General features: G+C 36.7%; 1 protein-coding gene across 3 annotated transcripts in view; it reads left to right on the top strand.

The window, feature by feature from the left end:
* The window catches only part of LOC118974942 (eukaryotic translation initiation factor 1A, X-chromosomal-like), a 27,823-nt gene extending 5,410 nt beyond the window's left edge, over positions 1–22,413 (top strand). For 2 of the 3 annotated variants that reach the window (XM_037028525.1, XM_037028522.1), the window contains 4 exons: positions 485–535; positions 18,800–18,881; positions 20,535–20,626; positions 22,181–22,413. In XM_037028525.1, coding sequence (XP_036884420.1) covers positions 485–535; positions 18,800–18,881; positions 20,535–20,626; positions 22,181–22,186 — 231 coding nt within the window. In that variant the 3' untranslated portion in view covers positions 22,187–22,413. The remainder of the gene's footprint in view (positions 1–484; positions 536–18,799; positions 18,882–20,534; positions 20,627–22,180) is intronic. The other variant, XM_037028524.1, reaches the window with a different exon arrangement.
* The last annotated feature ends 195 nt before the right edge of the window (positions 22,414–22,608 follow it).

The following is a 22,608-nucleotide window of genomic DNA, read 5'->3' as shown; positions in this document are numbered from 1 at the left end:
TTTAGGACCTGAATTTATGTAGATTGGTAACTGAGTGTGTGTGTAGATGGCTAATTTTCATGTTTTGAGTAATAATGTATTATACGGTTTTGTGATTAAAAGTCTACAATTTCCATAACAAATTATTATTCTTTTACAATTTTTCATTCCTAAGTATATGAAATACAATTGTTACTTTTTTTAATATCCTAAATTTTAAAATTTGAGACAAACTCACCTAGTAACATAGTCTTCCCTAATATACTATAATTATATATATGTAAGTAGACATTTTTCCCTCTCTTCATGCACACACCCCCACAAACATACAGAATGCTATAGTATAGTATATACTGTGGTTTTTCTTTAACCTTAATACATTTTTTCTACTCTAGGTGAATAGTAGGTATCTTTTGTAGAAGGAATGGTTTAACACTGCAGGTTATTACTTGTATTTATTTTGGGTATTTATGTTGTATAATATACAATAAATTCTCTTTTATAGGTTTGGATAAATACCTCAGATATTATATTGATTGGTCTGCGAGACTATCAGGTAACAGTTACAGTACCATTTCATTGTATATTTGTGTGCAATACATCAATTTTTTTATTTTGTTTTTTTTTCTCTTTAGAGGGGAAGGAGAAGGGGAGATGGAGAGAAATGTCAATGTATGGTTGTTTCTCGTGAGTCCCCTGCTGGTAACTGGCCTGCAACCCACACATGTGTCCTGATTGGGAATTGAACTGCGATCCTTTGGTTCGCACTCCCACACTCAGTCCACTGAGCTACACCAGCCAGGGCCAGTATTTAATTTTTTAATTTACTTTAGTCATTAATATTTAAAAGATACAGTGTACTATTCTCTCATTAAAATTTACTAAGGGCAAATTGTGTTCAAAACTCTATTTTCCTAATTCAGAATAATTCACTCAGTTCAGTTGATTAATAATTCATGTATTTTGTAGGACATCTGGTCTCTTCAGTACTGTTCTTTATTGTTTTTAAATATGATATGGAGTAAATACTCCTGGAATTTGGGGGTAAATACTAAACATCATTCTGTCCTCATTTACTTAAAGGCCAGTTGTATTCTTGGAATTGTGGTAGATATTGCAGGTGCAAGTCTGAAATATTATTGATGAAGGATCAAATTTTTACTGTTTTATGGTGAAATGTGAAGATATATAGGTATTGTATGGTATCTTCATGAAACTCAATGTTTTTACCATTTTTGAAATGAGAGTGATAGTACATGGTAGTGACTTTTACTAAGGTTTTTACTTGTGAGAACAAAAAAACTTGTTATCTTATGTTGGAATCCCATCACCAATCTATTTTTTAATTTAAAGGATTCAAATCCTAAGTGCAAGAAACTGCTACTCTAAGAGATATAGCTAAATTAAAATAAAATCTTCCATACTTCAAAAGGGTTAATAATGTGACAATTATTGGACATGTGCCTCAGCAGTTACAGTATGGTATTATATAAATTATCTTATAAATTTTAGATGAACACTTAGAAAGGATGACACTTGCCCTTGTGATATCAGCCTTCAGACTATACATGTGTTCAGTCAAATTCATTGATGTCTATCTATTGGAAAACATCACCATATGCTTCATCATCTTGTGAGTTTGAGAGTACCACATTCTTTTTTTTAGTATTTAGGTGTAATTTTCAACTGCCTTTTAGGTGTAGAGATCTTAAAGGATGGTTTATAATGTTTCAGTCTTCTTTTTTCTTTTTGATCTTCTATATAACATTGTTGAAAGAGATATATGGAAGGTAGTTATTTTACTTCAATCTCTAGACTATTTTTAAAAATGATTGATACATTGATTTTTCTATTTAGTGAGACATTATTCCCATAATTGTTTCTTTTCCACCCACTGAATCTAAAAAAGTTTAATGTTGGCAGAGTTTAATAAAAGAGAAAGTCAAATAAGAGTAGTCAGAGGAGACAGCTAAGAACTTGGCATTCAAGGGAAAGACATTCCAGGGAGGTATAAAAAAATAAATTAGGAGAAATGACACCTAAATGAAGAAAGATAATTAAATTAATATATATATGATCATTTCAATGGTGATGCAGGCTTCAGAGGGTGAATTGTCAGGCTATTATCACTATGCAGCAAATCATTCAGATATTACTAGGTCCTGAAATTAGCCAGTCAGAAAGACAGGTGCTATATGATTTCACCCACATGTGGACTCTTACAAAACAAAATGAACTGATAAGTATAATAGTGGTAGACTTACAGGAAGAGACCAATGTGACACCTGTGGCAGGGAGGGTATTGGGGGTTGATGTGTTTCAGTAAAGTATATACTGAAAATCATCATGTTCACCAAAAAGTTGGAGTTCATCCCCAGTCAGGTCACATACAGGAGGAAACTGATAAATTTTTCTCTCTTGAGTTGATTTTTCTTTTTTTTCTCTCCCTCTCCCTTCCTCTTTCTAAAATCAGTAAATGTATCCTTGGTTGAGGATAAAAATATTTTCATATTTTAAAATATTTTTAGACGTAGTTTCCTTTTATTCTGTAAACATAGTATCATTGCTCTAAATTCTTTGGTGATTACAACTTCTAGGCTTCCTCAGGAACACTTTGTACTGACTGACATTTTTTTATATCTGAGCCACACTTTTCAGTCTTTTGGAGGATGTTATAATTTTTTGTTGAAAATTAGAAATTGCTAATATGTGGCAAAAGTGGAAATCAGATTTCCTCTCCCAGGATTAATTCATGCTATTTATTTGTTTGGTGACTTTTAAACTAATTTTGTACAGCCCCTATTATTTTTCTTGTTTGTGGCCTATTAAATATTTGGTTGGGTTAGTAGACAGTTTATGTTTGGATTGTTAAAATCAGTAATCCTCCCAGCCCTTGCATATGGACTGTGTGCATGTTGATGCATGTCTTTCACACCAAGCCAGGCAGTTGACAACTCTGCTTTATTGTGCATTTTATGTTTGTACAGAATCTCAATGTCAGTGACACCTGGGAGATTGGGACCTGCCTGGATCTCTCTTGAGCATGTTCTTGACCTAGAATCTGCTAGAGCATGCAATCATGAAGACAAGAGTAAACTTTGATTTACTCAAAATTACTAGATAATTAAAGTAGTCTAGTGCCAGAAAGCTTGCAGTGGAAATGATATCTGACACAATGTACTTCTTGTCAAAAATATGATAAGATTCCTACCACTATTACAGCTTGTTAGAGTGTCGTCCTATAAACCAAAAGGTCACAGGTTTGATTCTTGGTTTATTGACGTTTTGAGGTTGCTGGTTCAGTCCCCCAATCAGATAACATGTAAGAGGCAATCCATCAATGTTCCTCTCCCTTTCTCTCTTTCCCCCTCCTTTCTCTCTAAAGTCAATTAGTATGCCTTCAGCTGAAGATTTATCAAAAAAGAAAAAAGAATCTAATAATATGTTGTGCGTTTGAGATGTGTCCATCTCATCCCAAAGGTTTTCCTTACAAGGTTTTTAGGATATAATCCCAGCAGTGGAATTGTTGGGTTAAAAGGCAATTCCATTTTTAGTTTTCTGAGGAAATTCCAGACTGTTTTCTACAGTGATTGGCCCAGTCTGCAATCCCACCAACAGTGCCCTAGGGTTCGCTTTTCTCCACATTCTAACACTTGTTTGTTGATTTGTTTAAGATGGTCAGTCTGACCCGTGTGAGGTGATACCTCATTGTGGTTTTAATTTGCATCTCTCTGATGGCTAGTGATACTGAGCATCTGTCATTATGTCTCAAGGCCCTCTGTGTGTCCTCCTTGAAGAAGTGTATTATGCAAGTCTTTTGACCATGTTTTAATTTGGTTGTCTTCCAGGAGTGGCGTCAGGTTACTTCTTTATATATTTTGGAGATGAAACCCTTGTCCATGGTTTCATTGGCAAATATGTTTTTCTATCCCCTTGGTTCTCTTTTCATTTTAATGCTGTTTTCTTTAGCCCTGCAGAGAAGCTTTCTAATTTGATGAAGTTTCATCTATTTATTCTTTTCCTTATGCCCCTTGCTTCATATCACTGAAGAACCCTGAAACACCAATCCGAAAGAATTATACACCCCAGTGTTCATAGCAGCACAATTTACAATAGCCAAGTGCAGGACGCAACCTAAGTGCCTGTCAGTGAATGAATGGGTAAAAAAACTATGGTACGTGTATACAATGAAATTCTCTGCAGCAGAGAAAGAAGGAGCTCCTACCCTTTGTGACAACATGGATGGAACAGGAGGATTATGCTAAGTGAAATAAGCCAAGTAGTGAAAGACAAATACCATATGATCTCACCTTTTACTGGAACCTGATCAACTATAGGAAAAAAAAACAAAATATAACCAGAGACATTGAAATTAAGAACAATCTAACAATAGCCGGGGGTTGGGGGCAGCTGGTGAGGGGAAGTGGTTTCTTTGGTTTGTTTTTTTTTAACTTTTATTTATTTTTACACTGCTTTTTAAAAATATATTTTACTGATTATGCTGTTATGGTTATCCCATTCCCCCTTCTTTATTCCCCTCCACCCTGCACACCTGCTCCCACCCACATTCCGCACTTTTAGTTCCTGTCCATGTGTCATACATAGAAGTTCTGTGGCTTCTGCATTTCCCATACTATTCTTACTCTCCCCCCTTCTATTTTCTAACTACCATCTATGCTACATATTCTCTGTACTCCTTCCCCCTCTCTCCCTTCCCATTCCCCTGTTGATAACCCTTCATGTGATATCCATTTCTGTGGTTTTGTTCCTATTATAGTTGTTTGCTTAGTTTGCTTTTGTTTTTGTTTCAGATGTGGTGGTTAATGATTATGAGTTTGCTGTCATTTTACTGTTCATATTTTTTATCTTCTTAGATAAATTCCTTTAACATTTCATATAATAAGGACTTGGTGCTGATGAACTCCTTAAACTTGACTTTATCTGAGAAACACTTTATCTGCCCCTCCATTCTAAAAATGAAAGCTTTGCTGGATAGAGCAATCTTGGCTGTAGGTTCTTGTCTTTCATGACTTGGAATACATCTTTCCATGTCCTTCTTGCCTGTAAGGTCTCTTTTGAGAAATCAGCTGACAGTTTGATGGGAACTCCTTTGTAGGTGACTGTCCCCTTATCTCTTGCTGCTTCTAGAATTCTCTCCTTCATTTTAATCTTGGCTAATGTAATGATGATGTGCCTTGGTGTGTTCCTTCTTGGGTCCAACTTCTTTGGGACTCTCTGAGCTTCCTGGACTTCCTGGAAGTTGATTTTCTTTGCCAGACTGGGGAAGTTCTCCTTTATTATTTGTTCACGTTAGTTTTTCACTTGTTGCTCTTCCTCTTCCCCATCTGGTACTCCTATAATTTGGATGTTGTAATGTTGAAGATGTCTTAGAGGTTCCTAAGCCTCTCTTTATTTTCTTGAATTCTTGTTTCTTCATTCTTTTCTGGTTGGATTTTTTTCTTCCTTCTCCAAACCCTTGATTAGAGTCCCAGTTTCCTTCCCATCACTATTGGTTCCCTGTACATTTTCCTTCATTTCACTTAGCGTAGCCTTCATTTTTTCATCTGATTTGTGGCCAATTTCAATCAATTCCATGAGCATCCTGATTTCCAGGTTTTTTTTTTTAACTGTGCATCTGATAGGTTGGCTATCTCTTCATCACTTAGTTGTGAAGCTTTGATCTCTTCACTTTTTTCTGTAGCTTTGATCTTTTCTTTCATTTGGGCCATTTTGTTTTCTTGATGCTCCTATTTCATAGTGAGTGGCAGAGCCTTAGGTGTTCACCAGAGCAGAGCAACCCACATCACTGTATCGTGATGCTATATGTGGGGAAGAGGTCTGAGAAGGAATAATGGTACTTGCTCCACACTCTACCAGATTTCCGTCACTTCCGCCACTTCCCACAAGCAAATTGGGCCCTTCTGGTGCTGATTCTCTGCTTGGTGGGTTTATGTACATTCTAGGACCTTGTGGATCTCTCCAGTGAACTCTCCTATGAGGCAGGGGGTTTCTTCTGCCTCAACCCCCACAGTATTTTCATAGGTGGTTTGAGGCTTTATTTCCCCATGCTGGAACCCTGGATTTCACAGTCCTTCCCACTTCCCATTTGGTCTTCCTGGTTCATCTGCATGCAGATGTAGGACTGCCAAGTCCACAGTCTGCTGTGTCATTGGCTCAGCCAGCCACCTCCTTGCCCTCATCAGTCCTCCAATCACCGCCTTGCTGTGAGTCCTCTCTGCCTAGCTGTCTGTGCGGCCCTTTCTATCGGTCTGGATGAATGTGTTATCTTTAACTCCTTGGTTGTCGGACTTCCATACAGTTCGATTTTCTGTCCATTCTGGTTGTTTTTTATTTCTAAATTGTTTTTGTCCATTATTTGGTTATGTGAGGAGGCACAGTGTATCTACCTACACCTCCATCTCAGAAGTCTGGGTTAGCCTTTTTTAGATTTCATATGGAACGTCATAAAAATATTTGTCTTTTAGTCTTAAATGGTTTAATGTAATGCCTTTAAAGATTTATACATGTTGTCATAAATGCCAGAATTATTTTTCTCATGGATGACGAATATACCTATAAGTTCAAGAGACATCTTTATCCATTCATTCATCAGTGGACACTTATGTTATTTCCATATGTTGACTGTGGTGAATATCAAGCACAGGTATCTTTGATATATTGTTTTCATTTCCTTTGGGCATATTCCTAGAAGTGATATTGGTGGATCACATTAGAGTTCAATTTTTTGTTTATTGTGGAACTTTCTGCTATTTTTTGATAGTGGTTTTGACAGTTTATATCCCAGTGTATTCCCAGTATTTGTTCTCTCTTTTCTTTTTGGTAATAGTTGTCCTAACAAGTATGTGAGGTGATATGCCGTTGTGGTTTGATACACATTCCCATCATGATTAAGGAAGTTGAACATCTTTTCAGATACCTACTGTCTGATGTCTGTGGACTTAAATGTGTGCTAGGCCTTTTACCAATTTGTTAATTGAATAATTTGCTTTTTTGCTATTTGCCTGACAGTTTCTTATGTATATAGCATATTAGCACAGTATCCAGTACATGGCTTGAAAATATTTTCTCTCATTTTGTTGGTTCCCTTTTCATTTTGTTGATTGTTTATTTTGCTATGCAGAATATTTTTAGTTTGATGTTGTCACACATGACTTTCGCTTCTGTTTCTTAAGATCCAAAAAATAATTGCCGAGGATAATGTCAAGGAGCTTTCTCCTTGTATTGCCTTCCAGTAGTTTTATAGTTTCAGATCCTGTGTTTTAAGTCTTTGATCCATTTCTAGTTAATTTTTATCAGGACTATAAGATAGACGTTCAATTCTGTTTTTCTGCATGTGTTTATCTAGCTTTTTTCAGAATCATTTTTCAAGAGACTATTCATTCTCAGTTGATTGTTCTTGGTTCCCTTGTCAATTATTAGTTGACCATATGGAAGATTTATATTTGGACTCTTCATTTTGTTTTATTAGTCTCTCAGTGTGTTTTAATGTTATACTGTGCCGATTACTGTAGTTTGTCATGAATTTAACACCAGTACATGTGATGCCTCCAGCTTTGTTCTTTCTCAAGATGGCTTTGGCTTTCTGAGGTCTTTGTGCTTCCTATAAATGTTAGGGCTTTTCTTTTTCTATGAAAAATGCCATTGCAGCTTGATAGAATTATGTTAAATCTTTGGATCACTTTGGGTATGTGTTAGGACACTTAGGTAGTATTAAGCCTAGTTTAATAACACTGGCTATCTTCCCTTATGACTTCAGTTTCACTTGTCAGTACTTTACAGTTTTTAGTGTAGAGGACTTCGACCTCCTTTGTTAGATTTGTCCCTAAGTATTTCATTTTTATGCTATTGTAAATGCTCTTGTTTCCTTGGTTCCTTGTTCAGTTAGTTCATTGCTAGAGTATAGAGGTAAGAACTGGTTTTTGTGTGTGAGTTATCTTTTGCTTCAATTTTATTTTGTTTTGGTCTAAGATGTACATCTTCATGGTTACAAAGTCATATAGTTTATAGCGTTTTCCCCCTAGATTTTTTCAGTACCCCACCTGGCACCATATACATTTATTCCAGTAATAAATTGCAGTACCGACTATATTTTATGTTTTTCCTGTGTCTTCATTACTCTTTTGTAACTACTGATTTGTACCACTTAATCTCTTCCTCTAAGACCCTTTTCCGCTGGCAAGCACCAATTTGATGTGTCTGTGAATTTATTTCAATTTTGTTTCTTCGTATTTTTCTTCTTTAAATTTCACATGTAAGTGAAATCATATTATTTGTCTTTCTCTGAATGACTTACTTAAGTGTTTGTTGGTTTTTGTCCTAAACCTTTACTGAATTTCTTTGTATTTATTTTTTATAGACTGGATCATACATTAATTTTTTTCTTCTTTTTTAAATTCTGGGATGACTGTGAACCTTTAAAAATATATTTTTATGGCCATCATCTTGTCTTAACATAACATAAATATCAAAAATGGGGGGAGTAATTAATTACACGTTCTAGTCGTTGAAACCACAAATCTGAGAGAATTAATATTTTAACATTAAAGTGATAGCCAACACCAGCACTTTTAAATCTTAATCTTTTGTAACCGATTCTATACCCTTACTCCAAAGAATGGTCTAAATTCTATACCCTTGCACCAGAGTGATCCAAAGATTATGTTAGGACTTCCAGCCAAGACGGAGGTGTAGGTAGAAACACTGTGCCTCCTTGCATAACCAAGTTTAAAGACACAAAGTTTTAGTAACAAAAACACAGGACATTGAACTGTAAGGAAGTCCGACAACAACGAACTGTTCAACCGGAAAGGGGCGGAGTCAGCCGGTGGCAGAGCGCGGTCCCTCAGGAAAACTTGGCCAGACCGACCCAGGAGCACAGGCAGTCTTTGGCAGATCCCAGGTGTGGGATGGCAACAGGCAGACCCAGTGGGCGCGCAGGGCAGCTGGCTGACAACAGTCACACATTTGCACACAGATAAACCAGGCAAAGAAATGAGCAGTGAGACAGACCACACAGGCTAGGGCCCCAGCAACAGGAATTAGAGCCTAAAAGCATCAATTGGAAAAACTTTTGGGGTCGAGGTGCCGGGAGAAGCTTCCAGACTCAGAGAGTTTGTTGGAGAGACCCACAGGGTCCTGGAGGGTGCACAAGCCCCCATACCTGGGATCCAGCACCAGGGGCGCCAGGTCTACTTGTGGGAAGCAGCAGAGGGGACCAAAATCCAAGAGAGTGGAACAAATGCCATTGCCCCTCTCTGACCCCACCCCTATATACAGCTTCACAACCCAGTGACTGGGTCGCCCCACCCTGGTGAACACCTAAGACTCCACCTCTCATACATATCAGGTGCGAACAGACCAAAACATTATGGCTCAAGAACAGCTCAGAGCCCCAGAACCAATATTTCTAAGCCACCAAGAGATATCCAACCTTTCACATGCACAGTTCAAAACACTGGTGATCAGGATGCTCACAGAACTGGTTGATTTTAGTCACAAATTAGAGGAACAAATGAAGCTAAACTAATTGAAATGAAGGGAGATGCACAGGAAACCAATAGTGATAGAAAGGAAACTGGAACTCAAATTAAGGGAGTGAACCAGGAGGGGGAAAAAATGACCAAACAGAAAAGAAGGAAGAAATGAGAATTCAAAGAAATGAGGACAGGCTTAGGAACCTACAGGACATCTTTAAATGTTCCAACATCCGAATTATAGGGGTACCAGAAGGGGAAGAAAAACAGCCACAAGTGGGAAACTTACTCAACAAATTAATAAAGGAGGACTTCCCCTATCTGCCAAAGGAAGTAGACTTCCAGGAAGCTCAGAGAGTCCCAAAGAAGTTGGACCCAAGAAGGAACACACCAAGGCACATCATCATTACATTAGCCAAGACCAAAATGAAGGAGAGAATCCTGGAAGCATCAAGGGATAAGGGGACAGTCACCTACAAAGGAGTACCCATCAGACTGTCAGCGGATTTCTCAAAAGAGACCTTACAGGCAAGAAGGGGCTGGAAAGAAGTATTCCAAGTCATGAAATCCAAAGACCTACAGCCAAGATTGCTTTATCCAGCAAAGCTTTCATTTAGAATGGAAGGACAGATAAAGTGCTTCTCAGATAAGGTCAAGTTCAAGGAGTTCATCATCACTAAGCCCTTATTACATGAAATGTTAAAAGGATTTATCTAAGAAAAAGAAGATGAAAAATATGAACAGCGAAAGGACAGCAAACTCACAGTTATTAAAAACCACACCTAAAACAAACGCAAACTAACGACAGCTAGATCAGGAGCGGAACCGTAGAAATGGAGATCACGTGGAGGGTTAGCAACGGGAGTGGAAGGAGGAGCTGGGGGGAGAAAGTACAGAGAATAAGCATAGATGGTAGGTAGAAAATAGACAGGAGCAGGGCAGGAATACTATGGGAAATGTAGAATCTAAAGAACTTGTGACACCTGGTCATGAACTAAAGAGGGGAATGGTGGGGGAGGGGTTGTACAGAGTGGAAGGGAGTGAAGGGGGGAATGGAACAACTGTAATGGCATAATCAACAAAACATTTTTAAAAAGAAAATTGGCTTTGGTACTACACTACCAAAAAGAAAACCAAAACAACTGATGATTATGTTAGCAGTACCACCACAACCTGGTAGCATGTTAGAAATGAACATTTTTAGGCCAGTATTTTTATCTACTGAGCAAGAATCTGAATTTTAACAAAATCCCTCTGTATTTTGTATGCACAATATAGTTTGGTTTTTTTAATATTTTATTTATTTATCTTTAGAGGGTAAGGGAAGGAGAGAAGGAGAGAAATATCAATGTATGCTTGCCTCTTGTGAGTCCCCTGCTGGGAACTGGCCTGCAACCCAAGCATGTGCCCTGACTGGGAATCGAACCACAATCGTGTGGTTCACAGGCCCGCGCTCAATCCACTGAGCTACACCAGCCAGGGCTGCACAATATAGTTTTGAGAACTATTTGATATCACTGCAGTAGGATCTTGTGATTATTTTAGTGTCCTCTTTCGGTTTAAGTATAATTTTTCCCACTGAATGACTCAGACTTTTGTTAATTTACACTACAAATGTCCCTTATATTTCCCCCTCTCTGTATGCCTCCACCTAGACATGGTCCCCCACCCCCTGGCTTTCACCACATTGTTGTCTTTATTTATGAGATAGTCATATACGCATATATATCCTTTGACTGATTTCTTCCAGTCTTTCTCATTGCTTCCCCTTTGAAATATGTCCATCTGGTTAATGTATCCATGCTTCTGGTTTTATTTTGTTCATCAGTTTATTTTGATTCTGTATGTCAGTGATGTCATATGGTTTTTGTTCATCTTTGCCTGATTGGTTTCACTTAGCATAATGATCTAAGGTCAAACAATGCTTCAAAAAGGGTAACATTTCCTTCTTTTTTACAGCCATGTAATATCCCATTAGGTAGATACACCACAGCTTTTACCCACTCATCTACTGATGGATCCTTGTGCTGTTTCCAGATCTAGGCTATTGTAAATAACACTACTATGAAAATAAGGATGCATATATTCTTTCTCATTGGTGTTTGGTATTCTTTGGCTATTTTCTCATAAGTGGGATTGATAGGTCAAATGGCAATTCCATTTTTAGTATTCTGTGGGAAATCCATACTGTTTTCCATGGTAGCTGCACCAGTCTGCATTCCCATTGCAGTGCACAAAGCTTCCTTTTTCTCCTCATCCTCATATGGATAGGGAGTTTCTTCACTGTAATTTTAATTTGTATCTCTAATGATTAGTGACATTGTGTATTTTTTTCATATGTCTATTGGCCATTTGTATGTCTTCATTGGAGAAGTGTCCATTTAGGTCATTTGCTTACTTTTTAATTGGGTTGTTTGTCCTCAAGTTGCTGAGTTGTATTTATTTTGGAAATAAACCCCTTATCAGATACATCATTGACGAATATGTTGTTCCATAGTAGGTCACCGTTTTATTTTGATGGTTTCTTTTGCTGTGCAGAAGCTTTTTAGTTTAATAGTCCTATTGTATGTATTTTTTCTGTTTCTCTTGCCCTAAGGGATGTATCAGCAAAAATCTTTCTCTAGACATATGAAAAGTGTCTGAGATTTGACTGCCTATGTTTTCTTCTGGATTTTTATATTTTTGTGACTTACACTTAAGTCTTTTACTTATTTTGAGTTCATTATTTCGTATGATATAAGTTGGTGGTTAGTTTTCATTCTATTGCTTGTACCAGCTCAGTTTTCCCACCACCAACCATTGAAGAATCTTTTTAGTCCACAGTATGCTCTTTGCTTCTTTGATGTATACTAATTGATCATTAAGGTGTGGATTGATTTCTGGGCTCTCTTTTCTATTTCATTACATCTATATTCCTATACTTTTTAAAAGATTTTATTTATTTATTTATCTTTAGAGGGGAAGGAGAGAGGGAAACATCGATGTATGGTTGCCTTTTGTGCGTCCCCTGCTGAGAGTTGGCCTGCAGGGACCTGGCCTGCAACCCAGGCATGTGCCCTGACTGGGAATTGAACTGCGATCCTCTGGTTCGCAGGCCTGTGCTCAATCCACTGAGCTACCCAGCCAGGGCTATATTCCTATTCTTATACCATTAAATCATAGGTTATATTATTATAATGGATTTGTAGTATAGTTTTATGTCCACTATTATTATCCGTTAGACGTTCTCTTTATTATCAAGATGGCTGAAATCATCAAGATGGCTGAAGTTATTTGTTGTCTATTTAGTTCCATAAATTTTCAGATTATTTTTTCTATGTCTGTGAAGTATGCCATTGGTGGTTTGATAAGAATTGTGTTAAATGTGTAGATTGCTTTGGGTAGTATGGACATTTTAGTGTTAATTTTTCTACCCATAAACAGGGTATATGCTTCCACTCGTTTGTATCTTCTATTTCTTTCTTCAGTGTTCTGTAGTTTTCCAGATACAAGTCCTTTACCTCCTTGATTATATGTATTTCTATATACCTTACTTATTTTTGTTGCTGCTGGGGTGAAAAAAATTGCTTGCTTTATTTTTCTTTCTGAGAGTTCATTATTCATGTATAAAAGTGCCACTGATTTCTGAATATTAATTTAGTAACCTGGTACTTTGCTGAATTCATTTATTAAATTTAGGGATACTTTGGTAGAGATTTTAGGGTGTAAATATATTTCTTAATTTCTATGTCGTTTATTTGTGCTCTGATCTTTATTATTTCCCTCCTTCTTCTTATCTTTGGTAGTTCTGGTTTTTATTTTACTAGTCCTTTTAAGTGTGAAGTGTTTATTTGAGGGTTATTTTTTAAAGACTTTATTTACTGGTTTTTAGATGGAAGAGTGGTAAGGGAGGGAGAAAGAGGGAAAGAAACATCCATGTGTGGTTGCTTTTTGCTTGCCCCTACTGGGGACCTGGCCTGCAATCCAGGCATGTGCCCTGACTGGGAATCAAAGTAGTGTTACCCTTTGGTTCTCAGGCCAGCTGTCAATCCACTGAGCCACTCTGGCCAAGGTCATTTGAGTTTTTTTGCTTCTTTACATAGGCCAATAATGCTATATACTTCTCTCTCAGGACTGCTTTCGCTGTGTCCTGTAGATTTGGGTTGTGGGTTCATTTTGTTTGTCTGCAGGTAGTTTTTATTTCTTCTTTGATTTCATTGGCAATCCTTTCATTGTTTAACGCTGTTTAGCCTTTATATGTTTGAGTGTTTTTGAATTTTATTTCATTGTAGTTTATTAGTTTCATGCTGTTGTGTTCTGAGAAAAATGCTTGATATGATTTCAGTCTTTCTAAATTTGTTAACACTTATTTTGTGTTCTGACATATGTTCAGTTGTTGAAAATGTCCATATACACTTTATAAAAATGTGTATTCTCCTGCTTTAGGGTAAAATGTTCTGTAAATACCACTTAAAATCATCTGATCTCATGTGCCATTTAAGGTTGCTATTTCCTTGTTGATTTTTCTGTCAGGAAGATCTATGCATTGATGTTGATGGGGTGTTAAAATTCTCTACTATGGCTGTCTTGCTATCATTTAATACATTTAAGTTCACCAAGAGTTTTTTTAAATATATTTAGGTGCAAGGGCTATATCCTATAATAGGTATCATGTGGGACCTAGTGGTGCAGTTTGTTTACTGAGCTGGGTGATCTAGGAATGACCCTTGTGTGACTTATGTGGGCTCTACTAATGTTGTGACTTATTTCATCTCTTACTATGTCTTTTATTTTTAAGTTTATTTGGTCATATATAGATGTTACTATGCTAGTATTTTGGGGGATTTTTGTTTGTTTTCATTTGAATGCAATATTTTGCCCCATCCCTTCTCTTTCAGCCTTGTGAATCTTTTGTTCTGAAGTTGGTCTCTTGTAGACATGTGTATGAGTTAAATTTTCTTACCTATTCAGCTACCCTATAGCTTTTGATTAGAATATTTAATTCACTTACATTTAAGGTTATTGTTGACAGGTACTTATATACAAGGACTCTCCAGAAAAAAATCCATCTGTTGTTAATATATGAGAATGGTTTGCTTGACATCAGTGTGACCTGGAATGCTTGACATCAATGTGCCTGGCAGCCAAGGAGAGTGGACTGGAGTGAACAATGATGACTTCACTGAATTTGTCAGTGGAGGTAGTAAATGCCATAGAGTAAGAATGTATGTGGCATTCAAAATGAGCAAGTACAGCAACGAATCTGCTTTCATTTGGCCTTTCATATTGGCCTTTATCAAATTTGGTGTGAAGCTTGAACATTCCTCCTTGGAAACTATTGAGATGATTCAGAAGGCTGCAGCTGTGGGCAACGGGTGATTGGCAGCTTCATCACAACAATATACCTGCTCCTGCATCACATTTCATGCAGAATTTTTTTGGAAAACACTGAATCACCTAGGTGACTCAACACCTCATATAGCCCAGATTTGGCACCATGTGAATCCTGTTTTTTTGCAAAACTAAAATCACCTTTGAAAGGGAAGAGATTTCAGACTATCAGTGAGATTCAGGAAAATATAAACAGGGCAGCTGATGGATATTTGGAGAACTGTGTGAGTTCTCAAGTTGCCTAATTTGAAGGGGACTGAGGCATCATGTTCCTATGTACAGTGTTTCTTGTATCCTGTATCAATTTTCTTTAATAAATGTCTTTTTCATAGTATGTGGGTTGGATACCTTAGCAACATGAAAAAAACTTTTAAAATCATGAAGAATATCCAGTTGTAAATGAAAAATAACACAACTGAGAGAAAAAATCAGTAGTCACAAGTCTTAAAAAAATCAGAGCATCAGAACAAAAAAAATTAAAAAGTAGGAGAATCTTTTTGTTCACCCAAAGATCGTTTAAGGGATTCTTGGGACAGTGAGAAATGTAACATCATCTGTATCCTAGGGGTACCAGAAAAAGGAACTCCATAAGACTGTCAGCTGATTTCTCAACAGAAACACTACAGGCCAGAAGGGATTTGTATGAAGTATTCGAAGTAATGAAAGCAAGAATCTGAAACCAAGATTTTTTTCTCCACCAAGGTGTTATTTAAAATTAACGGTCAAATAAAGAGCTTTTCAGGAAAAAAAAGTTTTTAAGGATAAAGGCGTCTGTTGCCACTAAACCAGAAATTTGAGAAATGTGAAAGAGACTGCTGTAAGAAGAAATTAAGCAGTATTGGCATAAAGAATAAAATTGGCAATTTGTCCAGAAGGTATACAGCCACATACTATGAAAATAGAGACATTTATTGAAGAAGATACAAGAAACATTGTACATAGGACAATGACAGCTTACTCCCCTTTAGAGCAGGCACCTTGGGACCTCACATAGTTCTCCCAATTCCCATCAGCTGCCCCATTATATGTTCCTGAATCTCATCGATGGTCTGAAATCTCTTCCCTTTCAAAGGTGCTTTTAGTTTTGGGAAAAGCTGAAAGTCACAAGGCACCAAATCGAGACTGAGTAGGGGGCTGAGTCACCTAGGTGATTGGATATTTTGCCAAGAAAATCTACACAAGCCATGATGTGTGCACATTGTGGTGAAGCTCATAGCTGTGGCCTTTGGAATCATCCAAACAGGCTCTGGGGAGAAATGTTCAAGCTTCATGCAAAACTGGGTTCAGATTCATTGCTCTGCTCACTGAGTCATTTTGAATGCAATGGCCACACAGGATACATGCTCACTCTGGGACATCGACTGTCCCCACTCACTAGTACAGTGAAGTCATTGTTCACACGTGCACATTCCAGTCCACTCTTTTTGGCTTCCAGGTTACATCATTATCACAAATCATTCTCATATCTCAAAATGTCCATCAATGACTGGACATTTTCCAAAGAGACTTCATATAAATAAATAAGAAAAAGGAGTAATAAGTTACAAAATTAAAAAGGAATTAAAGAAGGAAAAGGGAATTGGGAAGGAAAGAGAAAAAATTAAAATAGTAACTATAAGTATAGAGACAGAAAATATAAAAATAAAGCAGAAAAGAAAAATGGGATAAAAATAATTTTTAAAAATACAGTAAAAAGAAAGCAGGAATAAGAAATATGGAAGAAAAGAGAAGGAAAGATAAAAAATATTCACAGAATATTCTATGCTCAATGCAGTCACTCTTTGGATATGCTGTTTATGAAACCTTTTGGATCTTGCTCCTTTGTTTCTGAGGCTGGCCCTTTGTGCCAGTCCTGGGTTCCTTGAGAGATTCTCTATTGCAAGGCAATGTCAGAAGTTGTTTCCATCCTATCCTTCTCAAGCTTCTCAAGCTACAAGAAGCAGACGGTGACTGCTTCATTTTTCTTCCATGGAACTGTGCTCAGAGCAGTATCCTGGATGTGGCAGAGGTGATTCGGGTAGTCGGAGGAATTGGTGCTCCCATGCTATATAGGTGGGTTGGGGAGACACTTCCATTTCTTCCCTGTGGCTGTGTGGGCTGCATTTGCTGAGGAGTTCGGCTCAGCTTTCCCATAACACAGCTATAGAGCCCAGCACATACCTGACTCCAGACAGAATTCCAGTGAAGATGGGTTGGGGAGAGTGGTGGTGGGAAAATTATCTTAAACAATAAAAAGAGAGAGAAAAAAAGCCAACCTGAGAGATGCAATAGCCAAAATCCAGCTCTGTGTGGATTAAAAGCAGAAGATTAAAAATATTATTAGACCCCTTTGACACTCTAGCCAGGTCTCTGCAGGCTGCCAGCCAACAACATCAAGGCAGGGTCAGAACTCCCAGCTCCCCAGCTTGAAGCAGGCTAAATGTCCCTCACCACTAGCAGCATGGTGGGGCTAAATTTTCAGCCTGGCACCATACAGTTGTATTTTTTCCTCAGAAAAGCAGAATAGGCAGACCAAGCAATTCAGCAGATGGAAAGAAGGGTGATGCTCTTAGCACCTGATGGACAAGGCCATGCCTCTTCATGTCCTCACACAGTCTAGATTGTGACTGGCTCTCTGCCCAAAGTCTATCCTGAAAAAAGCTTTGCTCATCAGAGTCACTGCTGGGTGTATTTAGCAGAGCCATCCTCTGTGCTCAAACTGCTAAACCCTCTCTAGCAGTCACAGGTGGGAGCAATCTTCCCAAGCTGGTGATAGTGGGTTGCGCTCTTAGTCACCCATCTGGACTGAATCCCTGCTGATTCACACTTCCAGATGCTACGTGCTTCCTCTCCCTATCTTATTGCTCTAGTTTGGGGACCACTGCACTGAGACCCCATGCTTCCAGGGGGTGGGAACTCCACTTCTGCATTATTCCTCCAGCTTCCCAGTTGCTCCACTTGTGGGAGAGGGTCTCACTATGTCCTTGTCTTGTGTTAGAAATGTGTGAGAAATAGAGGCAATAGGAACTGGGTGATCTTATCCAAGCACCTTTAGTTGATGCTGCACTGAGAGGCGGGCTGAATCGGGGTCGACTTCAGCACTGGGGGAAGGCAAGAGTGGAGTTATTAAAAGAAAATGTGCCAGTTTTTGTGAGAGTTTAGAGGGGGAGGGGGAGTCTCCTGTTTTTTCACCTGGGTGCCTCAGATCCAGTATGTAAGCTGGGACAATGAGTTAGGTAAAGGGTGGGCTGTTCCCAGGTCCAGGAGGGTCAGTGTACCCATAGTCTGTTGTGGCTGGCGCCAAGTATCTATTTTGTAAGGTGGGAAAGAGTTTTAATTTGGCCTCAGGCTACTAAGTGAGTCAGGATAACTGAGTCATAGGCAGTCCATAGATTTGGAAACTGGGCAGACTGGGTCTTCAGCAGTCTGGGGGTTGGGGATCTGGCCTGGCCCTTTCATTTCTTTCCAAACTTTATGCTTCTATTTATAAACTTCTAGCTCAGTTACATTTCCATTGATTTTTCAAGTTTATTGCTCTGCAGTATCATGACAGGTTTTTTTAAATGCCAAATATGGACATTTTTACAATGGTAGTTTGCAAAGGCATTTGCATCAGAAACAACACAAGATTTATTAAATACAGATTTTTAAACTTTACTTCAGATCTGTTTGTTTTAAAAACTCCATAAGCAATTCTAATACATATGATACCACATTGCAACTTTTTTCTATATATTCCTTTTCTTTTTTCCTCATTAATATAAATTTTACAAGCATATTTTAGGCTATTTATTGTTATTTAGTCATTCATGCAAAATGATTCCTATTTGATTAAAGGCGAGGATATTTTAGGAATGTAGACAGTTTTTAACAAAACAGTTAAGTGAGCATTTCCTTAATGTGCTTCATTTGAAAGTAATTTATGGAACAAGTAATAGTATAATGGCTTAGCAGGTTTAAAAATTTTTATCTCTAAGGATAACAAAGCTGATGTAATTTTAAAGTACAATGCAGATGAAGCTAGAAGTCTGAAGGCATATGGCGAGCTTCCAGAACATGGTAATGTCAAAGTTTTTTTCCTATATTTTGGTATTATTAGTTTGTTGGTATTATACTGAAGTAATTTAGATAGAATTCTGTCATTTCTGCATATTGTTTGTGTATGTACTTAACAAAAATTACTTAGAGTAACTAACTATACTAAACTAACTAAAAATTAGTAGAGTACCTCTCTACTTTATAATATTAATACTTTAGTGATAGAATTCTCTTTCTAACGTGTGTTCTTTTGGCGATGAGTTTAAGGTTTTAAGCTCTGAGCTTGTGAAAATATCTGCTTAAGGGAATACACTTTGTTATTACTATTTTTAACACATTGTCAAAAGAGATTTGTCAGTTTTTAGGTATATCACAATATGATCCCAGTACCAATTTTTCATAGAAAACAATGATCAATTCATCTTGATACTGTATTAATTCATGAATTCTTTTTCTTCTTTATTTTTTGACCTGTATTTTTTTTTTAAAAATTTTATTTATCTTTTAGAGGGGAAGGAGAGAGGGAGAGAAACATCAATGTATGGTTGCCTTTTGTGCATCCCCTGCTGGTAGTTAGCCTTCAAGGAACCGGCCTGCAACCCAGGCATGTGCCCTGACCGGGAATCGAACCTCGACTGTCTGGTTTGCAGACCCACGCTCAATCCACTGAGCTACGCCAGCCAGGGCTGACCTGTATTTTTTTTAACATTCCGTTTATAAGTATTGCACTCTCTCTGAAGTATAATTCAGAAGATAAAGTAAGCACCTCAAAACTTCAAAGAGGAAATACATTATTTGTAAGCTCACATTTTTCACTTGGCACCTATTTTCTTTTACATTATTGCATTTTGTAATGAAAATACAAGATTTTCATAACGTATTGTAAGCATACGTTATGATAAAATTATTGGTGTTTAGAAAATATCTGTAAATCAAACCAGTATTTCCTCTTTAACATCTTTTGCATAGGGCAGTGATTTTCAACCAGTGTGCCACAGAATTTTTAAAATATGCAACACCTGAGTAAAAAGGGGGCACTGACCTTTTTTTTCTTAAATTGTAAAGAATAATAATAACCACGGCCAATACAATAGCCATGTGGTATCATTGAGTCAGAATCATTTGTTTTTTTTGTGAGATCAGCAAAATATATATTCCTTGGTGTGCAGGTTTTTAGAAATTAGTTTATGTGTGCTATAGATGAAAAATGGTTCCAAATATCTGACTTAAGGGGATAATCATAATTTGATTAAGTCTTTTTGACTGGTGTATTTCTAATTGTTGGTGAATGAGTTGTTCTTCAGAAAACCTTATATGTTCTAGAAAGTTGTTAGCATGTTTTCAAACCCATTTTGAAGCATACATGTGAGAGCTACTTTTTTCGGGTAACTAGGGCCTGCTGGTCTTCCTTATAATACCTTTCTAAACAAAACACAAATGTAGTATATATGCTCTTGATTGTAATTAACATAGTAGGAAACTTCTGGAAATTTTATTGTGAATTTACTTCTTTATGAGTTCTTAGATGTTGGGAGGGTTTTTCTTGTAATGAGGTATTTGACCTTAAGTAGGACTGATATGAACATTAAACTAGAAGACTCTGCTGTTACAGTTTAATGTTTCGCGTATCAGGACCCATTTTTAAGTAATTTCATCTACGTATTGTGTCTTTAGCTAAAATCAATGAAACAGATACATTTGGTCCTGGAGATGATGATGAAATCCAGTTTGATGATATTGCAGATGATGATGAAGACATTGATGATGTAAGTAGTAGATGAATCTTGGCGGGGGTGGGTTGTTTGTTTTACTTATCTACAAGTAAATCAGTTGTTTCCCCTAACTTTTTTAATCTAAGAATGTTCAACACCTAAATTTAGTTCATTTGGAAGCTTCTCCATGAATCTGAATGTTCATTAATATCCAGAAACCAACCAGACTGTTTATATTTTGAAAACCATGTAATCTTTTGAAACATTTCTTTCTGTAAAGATCAGTGTTAGCTCTGACAGTGAATACACTGTAATAATTTGGTTAAGAGTGTCTACAGAGATAGCTGTTAAGAAATGTACCAGGCAGTTTTGAGAATGTTTTCTGAAATGAAATATGAGTATGTTAAAAGAAGAATTGTGTTTGAACGTCAAATGCTGAAGCATTGAAGTTTTAGTATTCTTTAAAAATCATATTAAAACAGAAACCTGGTGTCAAGGTATCTGTTGGTATTACATTATTTTATTTGTTGGGTATCATTGGCTAAATTCTTGGTTTGGAGTGTATATGTGTCTGTGAAAATTTTCTTGTCCACTGTATTTCCTATTTCTGGGTATGCTTTAAAATGTATATAACATCAGAACTACATCAAAATTTTATAAATATTGACAAATGAAAAGAAGGATAGAAATGACAGCTCAAGTACAGGAAATATTTTATTTAAACTGTATAATCATTGTGGTGTGTATATAGGTGTACTCTTGAATTTAAAGTTCTTTCAGCTTCTCTGCATATCTGAAAATGCTATTAATGAAGATATTAGTGATTGAAAAATCTGGAGATCCCTATTCTTGGTCACTGATTTTCTCATCATTTGCAGTACATAGACTTTCCAAAGGCCTTATACATTTAAAAAACTCTGCTAAGTTTGCTGCACAACCTTTGTCAGCAACAAATGTTCTACATTTTCTAAAATTCCATCTTATTATCCAAACACTCGTTATATTTAGATTTGTGGTTTCTAAACTATAGTTTCACTACAGAGGTAATAAAAATGAGCCTAAATCTGACTGGGGTATAAGTCATACTACTTTGCCATTCTTAAGAAAACTATAATTTTCTAAATTCATTCCAACTTTTAGCTCATAAGGTTTATAACCACTGCATTAAATAAAGGAGATGCTAAACTTCATTATGAATAGTCTGTATAACATATACCATATTTTTTGGACTATAAGATGTACTTTTACCACATTTTTTGCTTCAAAATTTGTCTCCTATTTTCCTCCTCTAAAACCTAGGTGTGTCATATGGTGTGGACCCCAGATGAACCTAGGTTTTAGAGGCAGAAAATACAGAGAAAATTTTTGAAGCAAAATATGGTTTTAAAAAGGTGCGTCTTATAGTCCAAAAATATCTGTTTCAAAGCACTCTCAAAGACATTACAAAATTTGGCAGAAAATAGGTGTTTGTTGCCAATAAACAAACTTGGTTCATAGATATTCTATTGGAAAGAACTTGTTTTCTAGATAATCTTAAGGGGGTCCTTATTCATTAGACTGTTATAAGAATTATTTTTCTGATATATGTGATGTCCTTTGCTCTTACAGATCTAAATTGAACTTAAAGGTTCATAGTAATGTTCTACAGTGTGGATTTTGCCCCTCACCATTTAAGAAGACTAAAACTGCAGCATGAATATGGTCTGTTAAGGCATACTAATTTATTTTCATTGTTTTACAGTATTTATATGTCTTTAAATAAAATGTTAACACTTTATTTTTTTGAAGTAATAGAACTTAGGGGTAAAAGATTACAGTGTCTATGGTTAAAACAATAGAAAGCACACAGGAAAAGACAGAGAATGAATAAAAAATGTTTTCCGGTTAATGGATGTTTTGAATAAATTATCTTATCATTATAGTTTAGTTATAAGTCTTAGTTCCAACTAATTTTTTTGCAGAAAAGGTTGCAGTTACTTAGATATTTTCTTTGATTTTTGTTAAAACATAAGGAAGTTTGAAGTCTATATTCGAAG

The sequence above is a fragment of the Sturnira hondurensis genome, unplaced genomic scaffold (assembly GCF_014824575.4).
Source record: "Sturnira hondurensis isolate 20B ecotype Veracruz unplaced genomic scaffold, ASM1482457v3 Scaffold0019995, whole genome shotgun sequence".
Taxonomy (NCBI): Eukaryota; Metazoa; Chordata; class Mammalia; order Chiroptera; family Phyllostomidae; genus Sturnira; species Sturnira hondurensis.
The sequence above is the reverse complement of the archived record's forward strand: the minus strand, read 5'-3'. Positions and strand labels throughout refer to the sequence as shown.